The 26785-nt window shown below is 34.9% G+C and overlaps 2 protein-coding genes across 2 annotated transcripts in view; one reads left to right on the top strand and one right to left on the bottom strand.

Moving 5' to 3' along the window:
* Positions 1-19786, bottom strand: part of LOC123662753 (UHRF1-binding protein 1-like) — a 34645-nt gene extending 14859 nt beyond the window's left edge. The window contains exons 1-14 of the mRNA XM_045597552.1: positions 19743-19786; positions 19209-19410; positions 8247-8357; positions 7550-7627; positions 6501-6605; positions 5964-6090; positions 5206-5366; positions 4638-4788; positions 3878-4004; positions 3486-3591; positions 2689-2773; positions 2146-2237; positions 1842-1977; positions 650-825 (exon numbers count right to left, since the gene is read on the bottom strand). Coding sequence (XP_045453508.1) covers positions 650-825; positions 1842-1977; positions 2146-2237; positions 2689-2773; positions 3486-3591; positions 3878-4004; positions 4638-4788; positions 5206-5366; positions 5964-6090; positions 6501-6605; positions 7550-7627; positions 8247-8357; positions 19209-19410; positions 19743-19786 — 1701 coding nt within the window. The remainder of the gene's footprint in view (positions 1-649; positions 826-1841; positions 1978-2145; positions 2238-2688; positions 2774-3485; positions 3592-3877; positions 4005-4637; positions 4789-5205; positions 5367-5963; positions 6091-6500; positions 6606-7549; positions 7628-8246; positions 8358-19208; positions 19411-19742) is intronic.
* A 1204-nt stretch (positions 19787-20990) lies between these two features.
* On the top strand, positions 20991-24906 carry LOC123662902 (cilia- and flagella-associated protein 97-like). The gene is made up of 3 exons (XM_045597678.1): positions 20991-21479; positions 22340-22559; positions 24782-24906. Exons 1-3 carry the CDS (start codon positions 21025-21027, stop codon positions 24836-24838), a joined length of 732 nt encoding a protein of 243 aa, XP_045453634.1. The 5' UTR covers positions 20991-21024; the 3' UTR covers positions 24839-24906.
* Positions 24907-26785: the final 1879 nt, after the last annotated feature.

The following is a 26785-nucleotide window of genomic DNA, read 5'->3' as shown; positions in this document are numbered from 1 at the left end:
AGTGGGTATGAAATTAATATAGGTATGATAAAAATATCTCAGGAAAGAAGATATCTCTTTTAGGAATAGGCGTTTCAATTAAAAATATTTTTAGTAAATAAAAAAGAATCACTGAAACGCATATAAGTACTTAACTTCTTAATAACTTAACCAAATCAGAGAACCGAGAGAGTTTTTTGTGTCAATTATTGTCAGGAGAACGTGTGTATTTAAAAAAATCACAAAAAATGGCGGTACGAAGTTCACTATATCAACTAGTTGTTACATAAACAAACAATTCTTTATCAACCATTCTTGCTCAACTGTCAAAAATAACCGTCACCAAGCATAATTATGTATATAGTATACTAGCTATGCTTCGCGGTTCCACCCGCGTTATTGTCAGGAAAAAACGTACTAAAATATTATATATCCTTCCACAACAAATAAAATATTCAACAGCAAAAAAATGTATCAGTAGTTCTTGAAATGAGTGCATTCCAACAAATGAATGAACTTCAGTTTTCTAATCAGTACAGATTCAAAAAGCTGTAACAGTGAGATGTGAGATGTTACCTATAACACAAGAATTAAGTTCCTTACTGTAGGAACAGACGGTCTTGTGTATGTTATAGCCTATTTATTTATTAGATTATACTTTTGCCCTCACCCTCGGCATGATGGCCTCAGCCCGCACGTCCATGTAGGTGGAGGAGCTGTCAGTGGGCGCATTGTCGGCCGCAGCCTCAGCCACATGAGGAAGGAAGGCCGCCAGCCACAGCACACTCGGGACGTCCACCGACACCCGCACTGGACTCAGTTGTACGTACAGCTTGGGGGGCGGCACTGGGGATTTTTTTTTTTTTTTAATTTAATAAACGCTACACACTCAACGGATCCCCCAGTAGGATTTTCTCCTGTATTGGGGGTCCGGAAACACATACAATATGGTCTATATCTCTCTATATGGTCGATATAAATGTCCGTCGTGAGCGGGAATCGAACCCGCGACCGCTGGCGCAACAGCCAGTGCGTCAACCGTTGCGCCAGCGGGTCGTCAAAATTATTTATTTATTTTTTTAATTTAAATTTTACATCCACAGGCTCAAAATGCCTATGCCTTTTGTTAAACATGCATTATAATTATATTAATACGACGGCGATTTATCATACAAACTACAGATCGACAGTCCTGTGACTGCCTATTAAAACTAGGACGTGGTCTACGCTGACGGTTTTTTTCTTCCCTTACAAGTACTCTTTGATCACTCGTTATTCGTTCATTCATAATTTCTGAACATTTTATTCATTTTCTTATCTATGTCTATATCTACACTTATTTGCTAGTTATCATATATGTACACTTATTTCCTAGTTACCATATATTTACACTTATGTTCTGCTTACAATATACACTTAGCCTATATACTGTTAGTAAGTTTTTTTTTTGTTTTTTAATATAAATGTATATTTATTTATTTACTGGGAAAAATTTATTATTTAGGATCTATATTTTTTTATAGTTCTTACAGTATGTTCAACGTTGTTAGTCTTTGTGGGTCTCCCCACCGTGCCTCGGCGAGCACCTTAAGCCGTCGGTTCCGGTTGTTATCATGTACAACTGATAGAGATCGTTACTTATAGTAGGGAATATATCCGCCAACCCGTATTGGAGCAGCGTGGTGGATTAAGCTCTGATCCTCTTCCTACGTGGGAAAAGAGGCCTACGCCTCAGTGTTTTAGTGAGATATTTACTAGCTGTCTTAGAAAAGCGACATGGAACCTAGTTCTAAACATTGGCACAAATTACCAACGATGAATACTAGACCTAAAAAATTAGAAGATATCGAAGGTTTCCTTACCAGGAAAGCACACATCTCCAGGGTAGTAAAAGAACGTCAGCTCAGCATGTAAAAGACCCGCGTCTCCTGGAAGATTAGCCTTTTCAGCACTCACCAGAGGCCGAGGTGCCTCTCTTGACTTGGAGCCTGTCGTCACCTATTTTAACAAATAATAAATAAGTAATAAAAACGGGTGTACTTTAGACCACTTGACGAAAGTAAAACTTATTTAGCAATAGACCTGCACTGTGTCTTAGCTATACGAAACGTGACTGGCTAAATTACGAGAATATAGTAAAAATGATAATTCACTGCAAATTTTTACCTTGTAAACGGTGAAATCATCTATCCTGAGAACGAGGCAGGTGGTCATTAGCTTCCCGAATTGCTGGAGTATTTTCGATCGGGTGGGTGACGCTAAAGGATATTATAATAAATTAATTTATAAAACTAAAAAATATTTTATTTATTAATAGCAAACTAATAAAGGGATACTTAAAAAGTGAAAAATGGATGTATATAGCATTTTATGTGCAAGATAAGTTGTAGCTTATTATACTTCTATACAACGTACCTACTAAGTTTTACAATCAATTTGATATGACACATTTCTCCTGTATATCTGTTATCTATTTATCTACAGAAGTTTAATGGCTAGCAATAATAACAGTACAGTAGAATGATTTCGACAGAGTTTTGTGGTACTGAGAGTACACAAAGAAGATTGATCAATACGGTCGAGAAAACAATCATGGTAGAATTTTGAAAAAAATATATAGATTTTGCGATTGGGATAACAATCTTGATAGAATTTTGAATAATGTAGAAACAGTGCGTGTACTAAGTCTTTTTAAGCGTGTGTCAGTACCTTGGGTTGCAGTGGGAGTGGTGGGTGCAGTGTGGGAAGCAGTGGTGTTTCCCGCAGGTTCCTCTACTTTCCCGTTTTGACTCATCTGAAAATATGAACACTTTTAAGACCAGGGCGATCAAAACTCTGTTAGTACCAATAATTGTCATTTTTTTTTACGATTAAGGCTAGTGTAACGCTCGCCTGTTAGTGAGCTGTTACCTTAATTTATCGGCATATGCAACACTGAAAGCATCGCAAGCGCGTTGCCGACCGACCGACCCCCTCCCATAATCTCTGGCTACCACATAAAGACAAGACTACTTTAGAGCAGTATTACTTGTCTGTAATTGCTGCCGCGTTGGCGCAACGGTTACAGCCATGGATTGTACCGGTTGCGCTGGCGGTTGCGGGTTCGATCCCCACACGTGCCAAACATTTGTATTGGCCATACAGGTGGTTGCCGTGGTCTGGGTGTTTGTGTAGTCCTTGTGGGTCCTCGGAGAGCACGTTAAGCCGTCGGTCCCGGTTGTTATCATGTACAATTGATAGCGATCGTTACTTATAGTAGGGAATATATCCACCAACCCGCATTGGAGCAGCGTGGTGGATTAAGCTTTGATCCTTCTCCTACATGGGGTTAGAGGCCAGTAGTGGGATATTACAGGCTGAAGCGTAATTGCTCCAGATTTTGAGAAATTTATTTCCAGAACAACTACCAAACAATTTAATTACACTGCACATGTTTACTTAGGATTTTTACTATATAAACGCTATTTTTTTTTTTTTTGCAAGAACAGTGTATAAAATATCATTACCTTAGCACTGGGTGTCATAGGCCTGGTCTCAAATTGCTCCAGCAGGGTGGTACAAAAAGTATTCAACGCTTGTGACAGCCAAAGACTGTGAGGGGTAGCTGCTTCCCTTTAAATATTTTTTTTTTTAATATTAATTTACATATTATATGATGTTCAAATGGTTTTTTATTTGTCTATCCACAACTCTGATTGGAAAAAATTTCAAGCAATTTAAAATATGTCTTACCAAGTCTGATTATATGAAGTGTGTATTGTTTCTGGTGGTAAAATAAAGTATATTTGTATTGTATTGTATTATTATGGAAAGTTATAAGTTACAAAAAAAACATTAATTATCTATATATTATTTTAATTTTTATTCATATTGATTAATTGATGTCTATCATCCATACCTATATCCCCTCCAATGGCGCCTGTCAGTAGAAGCCTTGTGGTAGGGAAACAAGTCTGCTTGCATGCTGACGAGTGTCACTTGCAACGCTCCCCCGTTCGCGAGTTGAGGCATCTCTGACCTACCCACTTTATAAAAAAAATAAAAAAAATAAAAAATGTATACAAACAAAAGTGTTTATTTTTAATTTCGCAATTAGTATTCTTTTTTTATCTGTTGATTTACTATATAAATTCTTTTTCTACATTAAATTTCGAACCAATAAGACAAAACATATTTTAGCTAGTTTTGTCTTAAAGTTATCTCCTTTTCTTTCGTAATATTATTTCCTAAATATTTCTAAACAAAACGAATCGGAGAATAAAAAAATAATAAAAATAGTTGGTAAAAAAGCGATTCTTGATTAAAATGTGCTTTTAAATTGTGACCAACATTAATGTCGATAAAGCAAAGAGTATGCTTAATTTAGACGATATTTGAATTTCGAATGTTGTTGAAAGCCTGTTTAATCAAAAATTACTCTATTCAAATATGCTTAAGAGCACTTTTAAATCGTCTTTTTACAAATAATATTATGCTCGTTTTAATTAATTAATTAATTAATTATATATTAAATTTAAGCTGCCACCGATTCGGAATATAGATTCTGCAGAGAAGAATTGGAAAAAACTACGCGTAATAACATCCAAACCTAAAAAAAAAGCAATAACTTGATCTAACATTTTTCATGTGACGAACAATATTCTTAAAATGATTCTTACATCCAGGGTCGTCGCATAAATGCAGGTCGATCCGGGGCGCCAGCAGGTGATAGGAAGTTTCACGGACGTCGTGACGAGCGAACATGCGAGCGATTATGTCTTTGTCCCCTGACGCTGAACGGCTCTGGATCTGTTCACGGGGCTCTTCGATCTGTAACCCAAAAAATATATTAACATAAAAAAGTTAAGACAGAGAATTTATTAATTTAAACATTATTAATATTAATTTCTATAAATCATCTTAATTTATTTGAAGTGTCGTACTCTGTAGACACAAAACGGCTGTGCATGTACAGACCGATGCGAATTAATTACTTTGATGCGTTTTTTTTTATTTTATTATTACAAAAAATAGAGCCCATTGATATATTAATATATAGTAAAATACTAGGCACAGATGTAATTATTGTAATTGATTGCGTGCGTGCGTACGCGGGAACGTGCGCGTGTGCGTGCGTGCGCGGGAGCGGGCGCGTGTGCGTGAGTGCGTACATGCGTGCGCGCGTGTCGTGTGCATGTGTGCGTGAGTGAGGGCAGCGGTAGAGTCGTACAAGGAGTAGTGTCGCACCTTGTGCGCGGCCTTGGTGCGCGTGGCGTGGTCGGTGGCGCGCTTGACGGGCCCGGCCAGCGCGGCGGCGCAGGCGAGCGCGGCGCGCAGCTGGCCGTCCGTCAGCGCCCACGCCAGCGGCTCCGGCCGCAGCACCAGCCGCGAGCCCAGGACTGCGCAGTCTGGGGGGGGGGGGAGGCAACGTGTTAGCGCAACCGTCACAGCGCTGGATTGCGGCTGTTGCGCTGGTGGTTGCGGGTAAGGTCCCCATGGCATACATTTGTATTGGCCATACAGATGTTTGATGTAGCCATACAGATGTTTGATATAGCCATACAGATGTTTGATATGGCCATACAGATGTTTGATATAGCCATACAGATGTTTGATGTGGCCTGGGTCTTTGTGATTTAGTATTGTATGTTTCTGGACCCTCGAAACATGATTAAATCCTACTAGGTTTATTTATTATTATTTTAGATATATTTATTAGTTTATTAGTGATTAGTTGTCCTTTAAAAATAGAAGTAAAAAAATTGATATAATTCATACGTTCTGTGGCGCCACATTTTAAAATAAATGTTTACAAATTAAAATCAGGATAATTAAACAAACGTTATTTTATACATTTTTAAAATGATTTAGATATATTAATTAAGAATATAAATCTGAAATTTTCGGCAAAAAAAAATATAATTAAATCATTTAATAATTAAAAAAAAATAGTAGAAAATCCAACAGCCTCTTTAGTATGTATTGCACTAAAATACCGAACAAACCTGACAGTCTTTTCTTAATAACTATCCGACAATGCGTGTTCCCCAGAAGCAACCGTAGAGGAGGAAGGTTGGCCGCAGCGACGCCGTGAGCTTTTGCCTCTATACGAGCGTTTTGCCACTCTAATTCCTATAAAAATAACAAGTTTATCTAAAGTTTACGCGAATTTCATTATCATAATCAAAATACATATATTTAAATATCACTTCACTTAAGCCTATCGCAGTCCCCTGCTGGACATAGGGCTCTAAAAATGGCGTGAACTCATGTGTGTTGCCCATAGTCACAACGCTGGGCAGGCGGGTTGATGACCGCAGGGCTGGCTTTGTCGCACCGAAGACGCTGCTGCCCGTCTTCGGTCTGTGATTTCAAAGCCAGCAGTTGGATGGTTATCCCGCCATCGGTCGGCTTTTTAAGTTCCAAGGTGGTAGTGGAACTGTGTTATCCCTTAGTCGTCTCTTACGACACCCACGGGAAGAGGTACGGCTCTTTACTGCCGTAACCACACAGCATTTTTAAATATAATTAATGAATATTACCTTAAATATAAGCAGTTGCCCTGTATCAGGTGATTTGATTCTAGTCAGTCTTAGGTCACCCTTCCTGCCTTCCGGTGTCCTAGATTCCACCGTCACCCTCGCGATCTATAGATTTAAGGATACATATATATCTAAAGTTCGAGTTACACGGATTGCTCATCAAGTTAGTTATTACGTAAGTAGGGCTTTAAGATCCGTTTCACTTTTAATTATTCTAAAGCACAGATGATTTCGCCAATGCCTATTTAGAGTACGGTTATTGTTACTTTTATTTAAATTATCAATTAAAAAATAATAGTATGTAGAGAATAAAAAGTAAACAAAATAATATAGCGTATGTATGTATTAATATGTATATGTTAGTATATTTACACGTTTATGTCTCACTTTAAATGGTATATCACAATTTGTACACCTACACCGACACAAAACCATCTCCTCTGCCCCTAGAGATATGTATGGAAGAGATCGCTTTTCAGTGATAAGGCCGCCCTTTGTACCTTATGATACTTATAAATATGATAATAGAATATAATATGATATATAATATTGATAAATTAAATTATGATATTAAAATCAACCTCATCATCATCATTTACTTCAGCCTATCGCAGTTCACTGCTGGACATAGGCCCCCACAAGTTCGCGCCAAAAACGGTGTGAACTCGTGTGTGTTGCTTATAGTCACCACGCTGGGCAGGCGGGTTGGTGACCGCAGGGCTGGCTTTGTCGCATCGAAGACGCTGCTGCCCGTCTTCGGCCTGTGTATTTCAAAGTCAGCAGTTGGATGGTCATCCCGCCGTCGGTCGGCTTTTTAATTTCCAAGGTCGTAGTGGAACTCTGTTATCTCTTAGTCGCCTCTTACGACACCCACGGGAAGAGAGGGGGTGGCTATATTATTTACTACCGTAGCCACACAGCGAAGCCTTATGATACTTCATTAAAATCAACCTGATATATACTATTTCTATTTTGGTGTACAATAAAGTGTATTGTTAGTTTGCTATGTTACAGCGCCATCTAGTTTAAAAACAATAAATTAAGTTTACCTGAACACTACTGGTGAAAGCATCACATTTGAACTCTATTTGCACTTGATTCACAGCCACTGATATTCCATCTATAACCTGTTAGACAAAGTCATAGCAGGATAAATGTTAAGTTCCAGATTTGTACAAGGGTACGGTCCACCTGATGACGCCTGAAACTCCAGAAGCATTTCATGTGCATTTTCGACCCCACCCCAGTACCCCGGCTACCTTTCTCACCACAGAATCTAGCTATACTTGAGTACGTCCTCCATCGGACTACTCTAAATTTTGATCAATATATTTTCTGCTATACCCTATCTCTTAATTTTATCATATATTAAAATTTGTGAAAATGGTACATTTTTTATTATTTTCAAGAACTCTATTATTATATTTTGTCAGTATATTAATGTGCAGCATGTTATATTCAATGAATTATAAATAAAAATATTAGCTAATTATATTTGCAATCAAATAATTCAAACAGGTTTTAAAGAGTGTCACAGCTATGGACAGCGATTTGCTCACCAAATACTTTTTATTATTTTAATTAATTAACTTTTACTATTTTCTGTCACATATTCTATTAAAAATAAAACACACCTCATGATAAAAGATAAAATACGAGTATATCTATAATATAATTAATAAAGGAATTTTGTATTGTAAAATTTTAATGAGAATAAAGGACTATATATTGTGTATACTTTTTAACCTTATGTATGTAGCTATATTTTCCTGGTATGGGCATAGCACCCGCCGCACTCGGGTTCATCGTTCGGGGCTCCGCACATACTTCAAGAGCTATGTGAACTTCGTCTAGATTCTGAAACAATTATTATTACAATTTTAACTTAATGTAACAGTGACGACGGTTCAAGTGTAGTGTTTCAAACTTTACACGTACGCAAGCACGCACAAACGCGTGTGTATGCCAACTACGCAAGACTAATCAAGGATGTATGGAAAATAAATTAAAATAAGTATTAATATTGTTAACCCTTCAAAACATTTCGTGTTATTAACCACGTTAAAAAGGATTTTTTTAATAATGTTACATTATTATCTTAACAAGCTCGCTCATTTATTTTATAAAGTTACGAAACGGTTTTAGCTTCCTTTTTATTTTCTGACAAACAGCGCGTTTGAATAAAACATCGAAACATTTTCTCGTTGCAGAACAATACACAAAAACATACGACAAAAAGAAATAAAACTTCATTATATTTCAGTACAATCGGTACGAAATTAAAAACGTGAAGAAATATTTATTTCTTAAGAAACTTTCCAGTAAGTTTACGGAGTTTAATAAAATAGGTTGTGAAATTTTAACTTTGCTTAGACCTTATAATGAAACGACTTTTTCGGATTTTATAGCGGTTTATTAAGTTTTTTAAATGGCCGACGTTTCGGATACTTTACAGCAACCATGGTCACGGGAGAACCTTGCTCGTCCTTTACTTAGACCTTTCAAAGCGGCATTTCTAGTACAATTTCAGAAATAAATGATTTCAGGACAAGTAATCAAATGTCATCATCAATATAGACGAATTTAATTAAATACATTTAAATATGCATTGATAGGGATAAACCAAGATCAAGTCTAGCTGAAATATAAATGTAAACATATGAAAAGCACCTGCTTTCGAATACAAAAAGACCGATATACCCAGTGAAAAGTAAGGTAACACACATAAAAAAAATGGGAACATCCTCCTTTTCTTTGAAGATGGTTCAATTCTAAATATAATAGGTACTGAAAAATATTAAATTTTTTTAATTTACTAGATACTAGTGAAGAATGCTTGTTTGTACAGTCTGCGTAATGGTAAGCGATTACTTTGGCCTATGGACGCCTGCTGCACCAGAAGCGACACAAGCGTCAACCCTACCTCCGCTGCCAACAGCAGCACGTCCCCCAGGTGCTCTTACTTATTTACTCTCCACAGGAATTCAACACAAAGTAGAAAACTTGAGAGCAGTAAGCAGTATTATTTAGTTGTGACCTTTCATGAGGCATTTCCTCAGTCGGGCTGCGTCAGACTTAGATCATATATCCATTTTAACTCGGCTATTAAGATTTTAAAAGGGTTATTTAAAAAGATTCTAAATAGTTTTAAATAAAACGTATAAACTTTCATAATTAAATTCTAGTACTAATTAACGGTCGTTAAAACTTTTGTCTCGTTTTATAAAATCCTACGATAATAAGTCAAGTTACAAAACACGTTGATGATAGGCGATACGTAATATCTAAATATGTCTAGCTGCCATCAGCCAGCTTCGCGGTTTAGCCCGTATAACTACCAATCATGATGGAATGTAGAGTAAAAATTAGGCAGTCTTTATTTTATTTTATATCAACGACATGTTGGCGGAATGGTCACTGCGACTGATTGATCTGGTAACATACACGGTTTGGACCATACGACGCAACTAATCAGACGAATCTATGGACCATACGGATGTTTGTGTGGACCATACATACGTTTGTATAGACCACAAAGACTTTTGTATTAATCAAAACAAACAATTGTTGTGGTCTCGATTTTTTGAATGTGTTGCATGTTTCTGGACCCACGAACATTCACCTCCAACTGGAGTCCGACGAGTAAGACGATTATTTAATAATCTCCATTCTGGGTTTACAGATGTATATATCAAAATGTATCCAAATCCGTTCAACTATTCTGGCGCGATTGAGCACTAAACAACCGTCTGAAAGTTTCGCATTTATATTAATATCAGTAAGATTATTTTTGGCGATGCTAATTCAAGCGAGAAATCAACAAAGACTCGGATTGCGAATAAGCGCCGGTAAAGTAAGATCAAGGCCGATGTAATCGACGAAGCGTCTATAATTTAATACATAATTCAAACATTTGGTTCTGTACACTTTTCGTCAGTCCTCAAATTCATTGGAGTGGCAATGAGGCGGCAATTCTTTGAATATTATATCTGCAACGCCTGTTTTGAATTCTAAATGAGATTTCATTTTTACTAACGGACCGATGCCCTGCGACTAACCGAAATTCATGACTCTTTTCTTTTTGACCGACTTGAGAAAAGTATATGTACAGTTACCAACTATATAGGAAAAATCGGTTTAGAAATATGTAACATTCGACTCAAATACATACATATCTTCATATTTCCTTTTCAAATTGTGCTAAACATTTCTCTAGAAATAAAATTATATTTTAAATTTATATAATTAAAATACTCATTCATTATATAAGAACTTTTATAATACGCAAATGTAAAGTAAAATAAAATACATTTAATTAAATCTATCATTCCAAAATACAACAATTTTAAACAACCTTCATTCTGATCTTTATTAAAATTAACGTTGGAATAATTTATAATTTATTTCGATTACAGTTATATTTTATGCCTGATTTAATTAGAAGCTTTTAGTGAACATATCTATATTGTTTATATTTATAAGAATAACAGGTCAAATTCTATACTTCTTATTTTGTAAACAAGAGTACGGCCCACCTGATGGCAAGGGGATACCGTAGCTTATAGACGCCTGCAACACTAGAACCATTGCAAGCGCGTTGTCGACCCCAAAGGAGCTCCAGTCACCTTACTCACCAACAGGAACACAACACTGCTGGAAAGCAGTATTATTTAGCTGTGATCTTCTGTAAGGTCGAGGTTTTAAGCAGGATATTACCAAGTGTGCCCTACCCCAATTGTAGGCTTAATTAAAGTTCAACGAGGACACAGCCACGGGTACAAGTACAATAACAATGTAACTGCAATTTGTTCTTCGATATTCGTTCAAAAGTTAATTATTACCACGCCTCTCTCTAATTTCATATGCTAGGCACGCAAGCACGATCTATTCACCTATATACACAAATTAGTAAATCAATAAACATACGTATATCAAATACATGTATTTGGCAGCGTATAAAATATAGAATATTTTAAATATTTTTAAGATGTTGTTGAAGTGGAACTTTTTTATAATCGTTGTGATTTGAAACTCGATGAAACGAAAGATGCGTCACGAAGAAAGAAACACATAAATGTATAGGAGAGAATAATATTGAGAGTAAGCGATGCATTTTTGATAGCGCTTATGACCTTTTTCACACAAATCAATCGCAACGCTACCTTCCTATGACTTTTCAAACGTTTTATTTCTGCCGTGTGTGAATAGCACGCACACACACATTTTCTTATAGCCGCGCCACGCCCCATAACCAATTAAATAATATTAAATTAGAACGCGTATTCAAATTGACCGCTTGAAGTAAGCCATACGACATAATTCTGTTACGCTTTATACTTAACCTTTTTTCACCTTAGAAATGTCATGTGCAGTAGGTACGTACCAGTAGCTAAGGTTGGCAGGTACTTAACACTAATTAGCGTTAATCCCGTCTTTTGTGTCACATTACATGTCACATACTTATAGTAAATTAGAAGTAAAGAAATAATGACTAAATAATATTTATTTTTAATACGACTAGGGTGGCAAACAAGCGTACGTGCCACCTGATGTCAAGCGCATACCGAAACCTATTGAAGCCTGCAACACCAGTGACCGGACGTATCGCAAGCGAGTTGCCAATCCTACCTCTGACTCCCAGGGACTCTGGTCACCTTAATTACCGCAGGAACTCACCAATACTTGAGATGTTATTTATCTTCTATAAAATCTGTAAGGTCCCCCATCTCCTTTCTTGCATCGGACTAACAGACGTACACCGCAGGCTTTCGTGCCTACCTGATCGATATATCCTTCATACGTACAAAGCGCTTCAAATCATCTTTTTTAATGCGCACGGCCAAGGAGTGGAAATCCCTGCCAGCGTCTGTAGTTCCGAATTCATACAACCCGAACATGTTTAAAGCGCGAATGAACAGGCTTCTTCTGGGCGAGCTCCCACCATCTTCGACCTCGTCTCTTCTCTAGAGCTAGACGGGGGTCAAGAGTAACCCCATGATATAATAAAAAAAGGTTCCCATACTGGCTTTAGATTTTGAGCAGCATAATTCCTGCTCTGACCAACCTCAATGAAAAATGTCATTAATTCTATTATGCAGTAAAGTCTAATTAACTGATCAAATGACGACATAGTCCCAGCTCTGACTTTCAGGCTGGTATTTGCTAATGCAATCCTTGCTCAAGAAATATTTGTGTTTGCAGGTGTTTGCTGCGTGTTCGTGTTTGTCTATTGTATGTGTTTCCGAGTCCCCAACACGTACTTTTAGCAGCTGATATCTGAGAATTGGGAGTCCGACTCAGCTAGCGGGTATGTATACGTTCACTGTACTCACTAATACTACTGTATTGTATATATTTAGTCCATCATAAAATTAGAAGGGCCTGGGATCTTTCTCTACAAGTACAGATCTTCGAATGTTATGCGTTTATTTACAATAACCCTCGGGAAGAAGCAATCAACCGATCAGATCCGACGATCCGATCCGATTTGATTAACAACACAACTAGTACATAGAAGTACAACTGAAAGTGTTTGTTGTATTAAACAATCTTTACGATTTTATCTACGTCTTTTTAATATGTACGATTTTATTTTTGTGTTACCCACACATTAGGAATTCTAAACATTTTTGAATATCATATCAAAAATTGACCGCTCCAGCGGGATTCGAACCCGCGTCTCCGACTGACCGTGTCGGCGCTCTAGCCAATTAAGCTATGGAACGATGTACCCGCCAGAGCGAAATTTTTGATATGATGATTTTTACTTTCGGTTTAAGCGAACCGTGGCGCCGTCTATAGTGAGTTCTTTACAGAGACCCGTAACTATTCAAAGTTTCATATACGTCTTTTTAGCCTATTTATATTAGACTTTTTATAGCCTGCTTTAACTCAAGAGTAAAGTTTCTTCCTAACTTTAACGAAAAAAAAAATATAATTTAAGTAGTTTGTGTTTGAACAAAATAAATAAATAAATATTTCATATTTAAAAAAGTTTGAATTCTATATTTAAAAGGAAAACGTGAAAGTAAATAGTCATGTGTTTAAACTATTTAGTTGCCATTACTCATCTGATATCAAATGATATCAATATAAAAATTAATATAAATTTTGATCGTTTGAATAAGCAACCTCTTTATCTAATCAGAATATAGTTTACATATACCGCAATACAAATGCGGTTAAATGAAATATTAAGATAAGAACGTATTACATCGTACTGTAATCCAGCAGTATTTTGCAAACACTAAAATTATCTAGACTGTAATTATGATAATCTAGCTCATTCGATGGCCGATGGATGGATTGATGATCTAGCTAAATATATGAAGTTTTAATAATCGTTAAATCTGATTTTACGATTTCCTTAATTTTTTATTGATTTAAAATCTTCTTCAAGGTATAAGATAATTATGTTTGCTAGCAAACGAAAAAAAGGTGACTTCAATTACATCGACAATACAACGTAAGTAGACGTAATAATTGTGTTTGTTCGCAAACGAAAAAAACCGACTTCAATTACATCGACGAGTAACGTAGATCGACGAAAAAATAGTCAAGTAACTACGCGTTATCAAAGATTACTCAAAAACTTTAACTGAGGTAGGGCACAGCAGGAATTTCTTGCTCAAAATATGGAGCAGCCCGACTGGGGTAGTACCTCGACCTTACAGAAGATCACAGCAAAATAATACTGTTTTCAAGCAGTATTGTGTTCCTGTTGGTGAGTAAGGTGACCAGAGCTCCTGGGGGGGATTGGGGAATGGGTCGGCAACGCGCTTGCGATGCTTCTGGTGTTGCAGGTGTCTATAAGCTACGGTGATCGCTTACCATCAGGTGAGCCGTACGCTTGTTTGCCGACCTAGTGTCATAAAAAAAAAAAAAAAAAAGTAGTTATCAGATCTCGATTAAATTTATATGTGACCACAATATGATAAACATCAGCTTTCGATTAAATTAAAAATTATCAAAATCGAAACACCCAGTAAAAAGTTATTGCGGATTTTCGAGAGTTTCCCTCGATTTCTCTGGGATCCCATCATCAGATCCTGGTTTCCTTATCATGGTACCAAAATAGGTATATCTATTTTCCAACAAAAAAATAATTATCAAAATCGGTACATCCAGCAGAAAGTTATGCGTTGTATTATGTTATAATACAACGTAGATCGACGAAAAAAGCGTCAAGTTAAAACGCATTATTAGATATAACTCGAAAAGTTATTGTTAGATCTCAAATAAATTTAAATGGGACCAAATGGAACACACCACCTGTCGATTAAAAGAAAATTTGTCGAAATCGCTCCACCCACTCAAAAGTTCTGAAGTAACATACATAAAAAATACAGTCGAATTGAGAACCTCCTCCTTTTTTGGAAGTCGGTTAAAAAGAATTATCAAAATCGGTTCATAAACGACGAAGTTAGCCGCGAACACATAAAAAATATACCTATACGGTCAAATTGAGAAACCTACTCATTTTTCGAAATCAGTTAAAAACATGAAAAACAAGATGAATTACACCAGTAAAGCCATTCTCAAGTTAGGCGCGACCAAAAGAAACAGGCGTTTATACATTTTACAATTCATGACTCCAAAATGGGGCCTGGCACCGGTGCCGGAGTGTACTCACAAGACCTTAATATCAATTTATCACTAACGCTGGGCCAACACAGCTCCATCTTCCAATGTGAGTGTGTTGCTATAACCCACGCAGCCACCGCCGTCCTGTCAAAACGCATTAGGGATTGCAAAATCCGTATTCTATCGGACAGCATGGCTGTACTCAAAGCATTAGGGAGCAATTCGACTAACTCTAGTCTTATATACGAATGTCACCAAACCCTGGAAGTATTGGCCTCACATAATGAGGTAATCCTCCAGTGGATAAAAGAACATGGTGGATCACACGGAAACGATGCCGCCAACGAGCTTACAAGACAGGGGTCCAAAACAAAGGTTGCCGGCCCTACCATCCTAATGCATGCCGCTACCATTTGGACAACTGCGCTCGTGGGTAAGGCAACGCACACGTGCAATGCCCTTTGGGCAAACCAAACCGGCTGTAGACAGTCCAAAATGATACTCACGGAAGTATCACCGCACCTATCGTGCCCTCTGCTCAGTCTTAACCGCCTGGACATCAGAATAGTTGTTGGCACGATTACCGGCTACATGGCACTTAATCAACCTTCCTCTGGAATCACTTTATTTACTAAAGAAAACCGCATTCAAATCCGTTACGTAGTTTTAAAGATCTAAGCATACAGATGGCGGGAAGCGATTTTATTTTACTATGCAATGATCTTGTGTTATTTGATCCATAAAATGGACCACTCCCTCCCACTTTGTCAGTAACACTTTCACTGAACACTAACTAATATTACAACACAAAAGCTAGACCATCCCGTCATAAATGATTTTGTGATTAAAATAGCATACAGATAAATAATTTGTTTTTCTTTTATTTTGAAGATATAAAAAACATATTCCTATTGTCACATCTCGTCGCGCTATGCAATGACCCTCCGTCGTATTTGCGAATGTATATGGACAAACATTTTATAATTTTAATGAAATATAATTTCAGTAATAATTTTGTTTATTTTTTAAACTGTTCTAAATTCCACAGTATACAACGTGTTGTATAATAAAACATTTGTTATTTTTATTGCACTCCTAATTATTCCAAAAGCTTTTTTTTTTCAGAATAAGTAAGTGCCTCTAAAAAAACCGATCTTAATTAACGTTAATTCGAGACACTGAGTTTTAGAGCCATACGATGGTTTCTATTAGAAATCTGAAGAAGGCCTATGCTGAATGCTCAGTTAGTAGAAAGGTGTACTAAAAACATACATATCCTCCTTAATTTCTTGTAGGTAGATTGAAAAACGAAGCGACATACGTGATCAATACGTGACCGTGAAAAATGCCAAATTATGCGAGCACGGAAATGTTTTTGTAAAGTACCCGTATGTATTAAGTAATGTGCATAATTTTTTGCTTGTATAAGTAGTGTGTTTTATTTACATCGTTATGATGCCCGTTTGATCAAAGATCCAAAACAAATCAGTGCTAATACTACTAGGTCTACTAGAATTTAAATACTATATTTGTCTAAAAGTTTCAACTTCGACATTATATCTACCCCTCCCCTGCGAAACAAAAAAAAATGTATTTTCCTAGAAGCCGCAAATTGCAAATTATTGCAAGTTTATGTCAACAGTTCCGGGGTAGAATTACGAATACCTACTCGCTTTAACGTCGACCATTTGATACCCGCTTGAGAGAGTTATTTGTTATTATAGCCCCGATTGTTATCATACGACACCTGATAGCGATCAATACTCACGGTAGGGTATCCGTGAACCTACAGTGAAGCAGCGTGGTGTATTAAGCCGCTATATGGAAAATCAACTTAACCTACAGTTTATAAGCTAATAAAGTTCAGTATGTAGGATCGCTGGTGGAGATTGGATAAGGATTACGGCAACCCAGTCTGGCGCGAACTTGGGGAGGCCTATGTCACGCTGTGGATTTCAATAGACTGAAGCGAAAGTTCAGTACAAGTACATGTATTGTTGAGTATGTTGTAATTTTGGTTTTAAGTTACGAAATATGTCTTATTTAAACGAAGAAAGCCAACCTTTGTGGGTTACAAGATATCCTCTGTAGCAACCACCTCTCTAGTCACTTACTATATTTAGAATTGTTTTTTTTTTTTTTTATATTTGCTATATTCTGCTAATATCCTTGTTTATTAGGTACCTAATTATCATACGTACAAAATGTGTTTCAACCTTCACAATCGTTACGAACATTGATCGATAAAAAACTAGTTAAGCAAAAAGAAATAATAAGTTAATATTTCAATTTTTAAAAATAGGCGAATTCCCTCAATTTATATAAGGAAAAATAATAAATAAAATAAGGTAAATAACAAATTATAATTTAAAAAAAGTGCAAAGGTAACCTTATCACTAATATTGATAAGGTCTTAATTTACATACCTATGTTGCATATTAAAAAATAGTTTTTCCTTCTTTTTTAACATTTAAACTAATTTATTGTTACAAGTAAGCAATGTAATGTGCATGCTGTTGCAGTCAGCAGTCAATGTTGCCTTGTAATGATTTATAATCACCTATTGTCTTTTCATATGTTTTGAATTGTTAAATGGCATGTTTTCATATCCATAGTGGGTCAATTTATTCTATTGCTCCATAACTATATTACTATATGTCTGTCCATTTATTTGAGACAAACTTATATGTACGTAAATTATAAATACAATTTTCTCAATAAAAAAGCCAACAACTTACTTAATAAATAATTAAAGTACTCTCAAGAGTCTACTATTTGTCTGTCCATTTATTTTAGCTTGCTATAATATGTAATTTTAAATACCGCGCCATGCATGAAAATTAATAGTACTAAAATATTGGGAAGGAATAGTACTAAAATATATATATTTTTTTTTTCTACAAATTATTGCTAATGTTGCTTGCTTATTTTATTTGTTTGGTGTACAATAAAGTGTTAAATAAATAAATAAAAATAAAACATTTGGGAGGATAAGTCTGGGAACCATTCCGTGATACACACAAATTACACACACAATAAGTTTTCAATATTTTTAAAACCATAATATACATAATTATGGTTGGTATGACAATATGTTATAACAAAAAAAAAAAAAAAAAAATTATAACGTGTATGAAAAATAAAAATAATATGAAAAGCTTATAAACTTCATGTTAAAAAATACATATTGTAAAATATTATACTGATATGGACTTTAAATTGAGTATGGTAAGTAACACTTGGCTGCTATTGTAAATTTATTATTAAGAGAATCTTCTGTATGTAAATAATGAAAGTGAAACTTATCATCACTTAGGAAGTGATAAGTGTTATTTATGTTCTATAGTTACAACTTTCGTGAATCATCTTGTTGAAAATATGACGGAGTCAACAGTGCACGGTCTAAATTACTGTTAATTGTTCAAGACCTCTTTCTTGAAAGAATATATTTTTAACTATGTCATAGATAACAACTTAAATGGTACCCTATATTCAAAGATTTATTTATACAATTGTTGCCATGAAAATATTTTTGACTAGCTGCCCGTACGAACTTTGTTCTATCAAAAGTTAATAGTAATTTTTTGTTTTTTTTTTTAGTATTAAAACCTTCCGTGGGCCTTTAGGAACACACTTAAAATACACATATAAATTAGTTGAATTGGTCGAGCCATTCTCGAATTATGCGCTTTGCAACATTCATTGTTATTTGAGGTAGGTAGCCAGGAATATTCTTAAGAACATTGGAGATAAGAATATGATATAGTATTTCCCTCACACTCATTTTTTGCTAAGAATATTTATCAGATAATACAGTGTGATCATTAGTAGATACAATAATAAAACTTTTTGTTGTACACCAATAAAAGCTACAAAAACAAAAGTAGTACAATTAGAGGAGGATGTACAAAGGCAGTCTTATAGGTAAAAGAGATCCAGACTTTGGGTAGAGGACCAGACAAAAAAAAAACATATTCGCTAATATATAAAAATTATGATTCAGTCGTTACCAAACTCCTCAAAATGGTTTGACCGATTTCTATGAAATTATTTGTGCAAGTTTAGTAGGTCAAAAATTGCCGGTTTGCCGAGTTACATTATAAAAATAGACCATGCAATCCTTACCAAGACAATAGGAACTGTTTTAAGTTTGGTCCATTGTATCCTGAATGAGGCTCGGTTGCATTTTGCCGAGGTCAACCGAACCCAGCCAGGCAGTTCCAGGAGATCAGTTAAGAGATCCTCGTCTAGGGTCAGGTCTTGCAGCTCACCGGACCCTCGGAGAGCCGAGAGGGAGATCTGCTCTGGTGATAAATTTTTTGTGTACCTATAAATAAAATTGTATTTTTATTACATTACATTAGTTCGTAAATTTATGTCAAAACTTAATCGTTTTTACCGTCATGACTATGCGGAGCCTGACTCTAAACTATGATAAATAAATTTTTTATTCTTATAAGATTTTTCAAAAACAAACTAATTTTAAAACGAAAATATACAGAAATTTTACAAATGCGCATTGATTGAGAGTAAATAAAGATTGAGACGTAGGATTTAAATATGTATGTTTCTAAACAAACAATTTGGATACATTGTTATTTTATTAAATTAGTACTTGTTTTATCATTGTTATATATAAATATAAGACGAAAAGCATACCTCGATAGATGTTTCAGTAACTGATTCTTTATTATAGTAACCATATTGAAGTTTTAACGTTTAATAAATTATTAACGTGAATTTTAACGAGAAATCATTATTTCACTCTGTAAATTTTTTCTACCCATTCAAAGATATTGTCTCTCAGTTCTACGTTATGAATGCCTCGCTCGTGAATGACTTCATGAATTAATTGTCAAATTTGTCAATAATGACAAAAGAACCAGCTGGGCGAACCATCGTTTACAAAGAACGTAAATAATAAATAAATATAAAAGTTTTGAATAAATTTAGTATTGTATTAAAAATTATTTATCAAAATAAAGAATAGTACAATACTTTTCGTTATGTCCAAATTACTATTCTCACAAAATTTTAGTAAATAATTAATTTACTCATTCATTCTATTATGCGTGTAAAGTAGCGTACATTATGGAACTTCAGAAATCTGATTATAATAATTGTACAACTTGAATGTTGTTAATGATAAATATTCCCCCTTTTTAGGGAAAATTGACTTTGACACACAAAATGTTATTCGATATTTCAACTTACAACAACAGTAACATTTTAATATTTTAGTAAATACAAAGTATTGAACTAATATAATATAATATTTAAAATTAAATATTTGTAATGGGTATACTTTTTTAATATAAAATAAAATAGTATGGTCTGAAACAGAAATTACTGAATGAGAATGACAGCGGTCAATGACCAAATGGCGCGATATTTGTTTGGTTGTTGTTATGTTTGATATTGATTTTTTTATCATTAATTTTATATTTGTTCAATAATATAACTATCCGATTACATTTTTATGAAGAGGATTTTAAGTGTTTTAAATAAAAGCCTGACAATTTTGAGTGAAGTGAATTTATAAATTGTAAGATTCTAAAAACAAAAATAATGACATAATATAAAAAAATATTCTTATATTTTGACTGTTTGTAGTTTTTGTTGGTAGTTTCGTATTTACGCTTTGATAATTTTAATTTAATACTACTTTGCGCAGTAGTAATTATTGACGAGTATTAGAAAATAAAATAATTTCATACAAAACTTTCGACGAAAGATTAGTGAGTAAAAACGAATATTTTTGTAAATGTTGTCACTTGATAATGCTTTTAATATTACATAAAAATACTAAGAAAGTTTAGATTATAGTACTTAAATTCTTTTATTTAATATGAACACAAAGATATTTACAAAATAATGCACAGTTTTAATTCTATATTTTAGCTGCTGTCTGGTATATTAGATTTAGCGGCACGCTTACACAATGTCACTAGGCGAGAGCAACGTAGAAACAATAAATCGTTATAAAGACAGGGACTTCTCATCCGGGGATTCTAACAAAATGAAATGTAAACAATTTTATCAGGAGGAGAATAATAACGAGATAGATGAGCTCTCAAAAGAACTGTCCGGAATGGGTTGTATAGTTGACGCTGTTAAACGACCACCCAACATATGCGTAGAAACTTGTGTGTATGAGGAATCTGAGTCAGATAATGATAAAAATGAGTCACATAATAATGATGATGAGATTCATTATTCAGATGAATTTGAAGAGAAAGATATTAGTGAAATTGAGACAACAGATAAAAGTCAAACTGTCGTTAATAATAAAACAGTGATGCAGGTCAATAAAGATTCAGTAAAATTATCAAAAAGTCAGTCTTCAATGTCTAGTCGTAAACCTCCATCTGTTTCGGGAAGATCCACAGATTATGGGTAAGATTATTTACAAAATAATGTACGAAATTTATATATAAATAAGTTTATTTGTACTTTTACTGCAAACAAACACTCCTATAGATACAGATTGTGTAGCACAATGGTAGACTTATGGTTTTCTAGTAATTTCAGACTATCCAAAAAATATAAAAAATAAAATTTTATATTTTGAGAACTGTTTTCAACCACCATTTACTATTGTGGTGAAAACGCCATAATCAAACATTTGTTTCTTTTACCATAAAATCACCTCGACCAGTTATTATTTTATTTCTATTAAATAATAAATGCCTCATCATAATTGTTACACTTAATAGGGATATCCACCAAGTTGGTATCATTCAGTAGTAGAAAAATTCAGTAACAGCGTAAATACTTTGAAGATGTATTAATCTGTAATATTTTTTTTGTTTAGATGAAGACTTTACCCAGGTATTGTATATATCTACTCATTTTAAGTTAAAACTCTAATCTCAATTTTCAGTTATTTAGAATGTTACACCATAATAAAATTTATCTTCAAATTATTCTTATTGTGCTAGGAGAAAAAAATATGAGGTGTAAAATCTACTGAACTAATGACCTCGTTAGGTTTTTGTTAACGCCATCTATCCGAACTAAATAGGGCTTCGATACGACGATGCGATTGTGTTACGACGTTTTCTAATAACGCTATCTATCTGACTCAATAGGATTCCGATAGATGGCGTTATTTGATTCCTTTATTTACGATTTCATATGGTATTAATCTTTTTCTTAGGCTAGTAAGCCTTTTTTATACCTATTTAGACAGCCGATCTAAAGGAGTAAACTCCAGTCGTGCGTCGGAGCTGACACAAACATTTTTTTTATTTCAGATCAGTATCCGTACCACCAACAAGACGCATCAACATGTCGTTTACAAACGAGAGGCTTCGTGAAATTGAGCGACACAATCACATACTCTTAAATAAAATATTAAGTGCAAGAAATAAAAAGAAATCTTCGATACCGCCTCGAGACCAGCCTCCTCGCATGGTGCCGCCTGCCGCTGTTCATAGAAAGATGCAGCAGAGGAAAATTGATCATGACAATATGGTATGTCACTTCAAGGTGATTGTTCATTGGGCATCTCTTATTTTTTATTATTTATCATAAATATCATCAAAAATTGGCTGTGTGGCTACGGCATTAAAGAATATAGCCACCCCTCTCTTCCCGTGGATTTCGTAAGAGGCGACTAAGGGTTCACAGTTCCACTACCACCTTGGAACTTCAAAAGCCGACCGATGGCGGGATAACTATCGAACTGCTAGCTTTGAAATACACAGGTCGAAGACGGGCAGCAGCGTCTTTGGTGCGACAAAGCCAGCACTGCGATCACCAACCCGCCTGCCAGCTTGGTGACTATGGGCAAAATACACGCCATTTTTGGCGCGAACTTGTGGAGGCCTATGTTCAGCAGTGGACTACGATAGGCTGAAATAATGATCATTAAAAAACTGAAGAAGTCCTCTTAAATAGAATAGGAGGTTCTCACTTGGACTGTTTTTTATGTGTAGTAGTTAAGTAGCTTTTCTCATTGTACCGATTTTGATGATTCATTTTTAAATTTGTAAGCTATTTATATGCTTGTAGTATGGTCCTATTTAAATTTGAGCCAGATCTGATCATAGAGTACCGTTGAAATTCTAGCCTCAAATCGAATACTTATTTCTAGTCCGAACTGTACCTCTGAGAGCATGTAAGGTCCCGGTTGTTGTAATAAACACATGGTAGCGATTGTTACGTGGTAGAAAATTTTGCCAATCCATATTGGTGCAGCATAGTGGATTAAGCTCCAACCCTTCTCATAAATGGCGTAAAAAGTATTTGCCATACATTGGGATGTTTCAGGCTGAATCAATCTATACAAATAAATAAAATTGGAGTGTCTGTTGTAATATTAAAATAACCACTTGTTACTAAGTGCATATGGATGTAGGATAGACAGTACATATACCAAAATAAATTTTTTCCAATTTTCGTCTGTCTGTCTGTTTGTTCCTGCTAATCGCTGTAACGGCTGAACCGATTTTGACGGAACTTTTACTGGCAGATAGCTGATGTAGTAAGGAGTATCTTAGACTACTTTTATTTTAGAAATTTATTTATTATATAAATATGCGAACTGAACAATAATTTTTGTTGTTAAATTCTAACCGTAAGAATAAGATAACTTATATAAATGTAACAATTTTAAATGGGATTCCTGTCGAAAAATAAGAGCAATATCAACGGCGAGTTTATTTGCTGTTCGATGGTCTCTGGAATATTTATAGTTTTGAAAAATTCGGAGAGTATATTCAGTTTCAAGTCAAATTGGGGTGTTAGATTGTTCTCTGCGCTGTTGAGGGAATAACATGGATTTTGGTCGTCACGAGTCAAATATGATTGGAAAATATACAAAGGCAGAATCTCTACATATCCTTATTTGGAGAGAGTGGGTGGGCATGATAAGGGGGGGGGGGGGGGGTCAAACTAATTCTGATATTTTATAATAGAAATCAAGCGATTAAGTGGTTTGGCAGGGATCATATTTCATTTGCAGGGATCAAAAATCTTGATTTACGTTGAACTGGTATTTTAGAGAAATGGATCCTTTTCTAAAAACATTTAATTATTTAAAAAACGAAACGGAACCTTACGTAAGAATAGGAGGGATCAATTTGAACAATCTTACGTACGCTTACATGAGGGTAGAGAAGGTAAAAAATTACCAAAATCATCCTTAGAAAACTAATGAATAGTCCCTAACTAGTGGACCTGGTAGACGTTGTCCTATCCAGAATAGCAGCTACCAAATTTGATTGCTGACATACCGACAACAGCGCCACCTACCTAGCCCAATTGTGTTTTCAAACCACTCAGGAACCCATTAAAATATACATACAAAATTTAAACCAAACGGTCCGGCTGTTTGTGACGAATTAGGTGGCAAAGTCGTGTACAGATATAAGTGTAAGATTTTAAGATAAATAAGAACGCAAGGCAACATATAAAAAAAATCAAGTTTATCTTTACCGTAGTCAGTAGTAATATATTTGAAATAAAACTTCTTTACGTACTCCTGACTTGGGGAGTAAGCTGGTGAATGAGTGATGAAAGCGTTACGAAATGTGTGTTTGGGAGAGACGAACGGATGTTGAGAGGGAGATATAAGTTAGAGGGAGCTAAAGAAGTTTTACTTCAGTCGTGTGGTCTAAAGCACACCTCTTTTTTTATTAATATAGTAAGAAATTATTTGCATACTTAGAAAACTGCTTTAATATTGTTTTCAGATATTACTTAAGAAGATCCAACGCGCTAAGTCGTCAGCGTACAGTATCCGTCGTTGATACAGATGTCGCGTCCGATACGCGGACGCGGAGGGGACATTGTTCAATATATTTTATAATACTGTTTTTATACTGACTTTTATTTCTATTATCTATATTTGTATATATTAATACGTGAAGCATAAACTTATTACCCGTTTTGTCGAATATTTCACGGACGGAGGAGTATGAAATTTAGCACACTTATAGTTTATATAGAGAAGGAGAGCAGGAAGATGATTACATAAAATCAATAAAAAAACATTACGTGTGTACTACCATGTATTTGACACACACACGCACACACACACAAACATACACGCACGCGCATATATATTCTTGTTTATTATCACATTTATTATTATAGGAGTATAGTCTTAACAACAGAATCTTAATAATGTTCAAACTTATAATTTAAATTAATTATAGTCGAATTATGACCATTGGGCGACTACTAGTAGTCTTTTTTATTATTATTGGGAAACAATCAATAGTACATCCATACACGTTTTTCCAACTAACTATAACTTGGGTATCTTTAAGTCAAGAGTGAATAGGCATCTTCTAGGCAAGCGCGCACCACCTTAGGCTGCATCTTCACCTACCATCAGGTGAGATCGCAGTCAAGCGCTAGTCTATATATATATAAAAAAAAAGTATTTTAAAAATATAAAAGAAACAAAACAAAACAAATAAACCATAATATTATTTCACCATTATTAAATAATTCCCATCACACCATTTATTATATAATTTCGATTAGCAAACAAAAAGGATACAAAAAGAATTATAATATTTCCATCAGCTTCTGTCGTACACTCCTTTTATAAATACTTATTGAGGAGCCAAAAGGGTCAATGTTTTGTAAGTGTTGATTATAAAAGTTGCATGAACGACGTATGAGCTTTAATACTAGCTATCCGTTCTTGGCTTTGCTGGTTTGGATTAGGTACACGATTTTTTCTGTCGTCATCTCCGATTTTTTTTATTACAGTGTCGTGCGATGTGCATACTTACTATTCACCTGCAACACCCGTAGCATATGTAAGTGCGTAATCTAAAGACTGTGTGGCTGTGCCCGCGACTTCCCAAAAGTTATTGTTCAGTTCGCAGACTTATAAAATAAATAAATGTCAAAAATAATAATAGTCTAAGATACTCCTTATTACATCAGCTATCTGCCAGTGAAAGTCCCGTCAAAATCGGTCCAGCCATTTCAGAGATTAGCTGGAACAAACGGAACAAACAGACAGACAGACAAAAATTGTAAAAAATGTTATTTTGGTATATCTACCGAATATACATCCATAATATGCATTTATTAAAAAGCGATTATTTCAATATTACTAACAGACACTCCAATTTTATTTATTAGTATAGATGCCTGTGAATCTCAATGGTAACTTAGCATTCTCTGGGTAAAGGAAATTTTAAATCGGTCCAGTTGTTTTTCAGTTCAGTTTTTTTTTTTTTTTTTAATATTGTTTTCTAATACGCAAATTTTACTCATTATAATGCAACAACTTTTTTTCGGATTTTATCGCGGTTTATTAAGTAGATTTTTTCGGTTCTAGCCCGGACAGTTCTGACGTGACCATGGTTGCTGTAAAGTATCCGAAACGTCGGGCACCTAAAAAACCCAATAACCCGCGATAAAACCCGAATTCATTTGTTTCATTATAATCAGTTTTTTTTTTTGCTCAGCTGCCTGCCGGATTAAGCTCAAACCTTATCTTACTGTCTTACATCGAGAATGCGTTCTCTGACTAGCATTAGGACGTTACAGGCTGTTCTTCGGAATTTTTTTTTACTATAATAGATATCTAATCCAGTTTGCATCTATTTTTTTTTTTGTTTTATTTTACGTTGGTTAATTTTGTCTTAATTTATTAAAACCCGGCCGGCGGTAGGATATAGAGACAGACAGTAATCGCTTTTTAATTTGTATTCCTAAGCACTCGTTGAAAA

Source organism: Melitaea cinxia, chromosome 19 (genome assembly GCF_905220565.1).
Source record: "Melitaea cinxia chromosome 19, ilMelCinx1.1, whole genome shotgun sequence".
NCBI classification, from domain to species: Eukaryota; Metazoa; Arthropoda; class Insecta; order Lepidoptera; family Nymphalidae; genus Melitaea; species Melitaea cinxia.
This window is presented reverse-complemented; position numbering and strand designations above follow the sequence as displayed.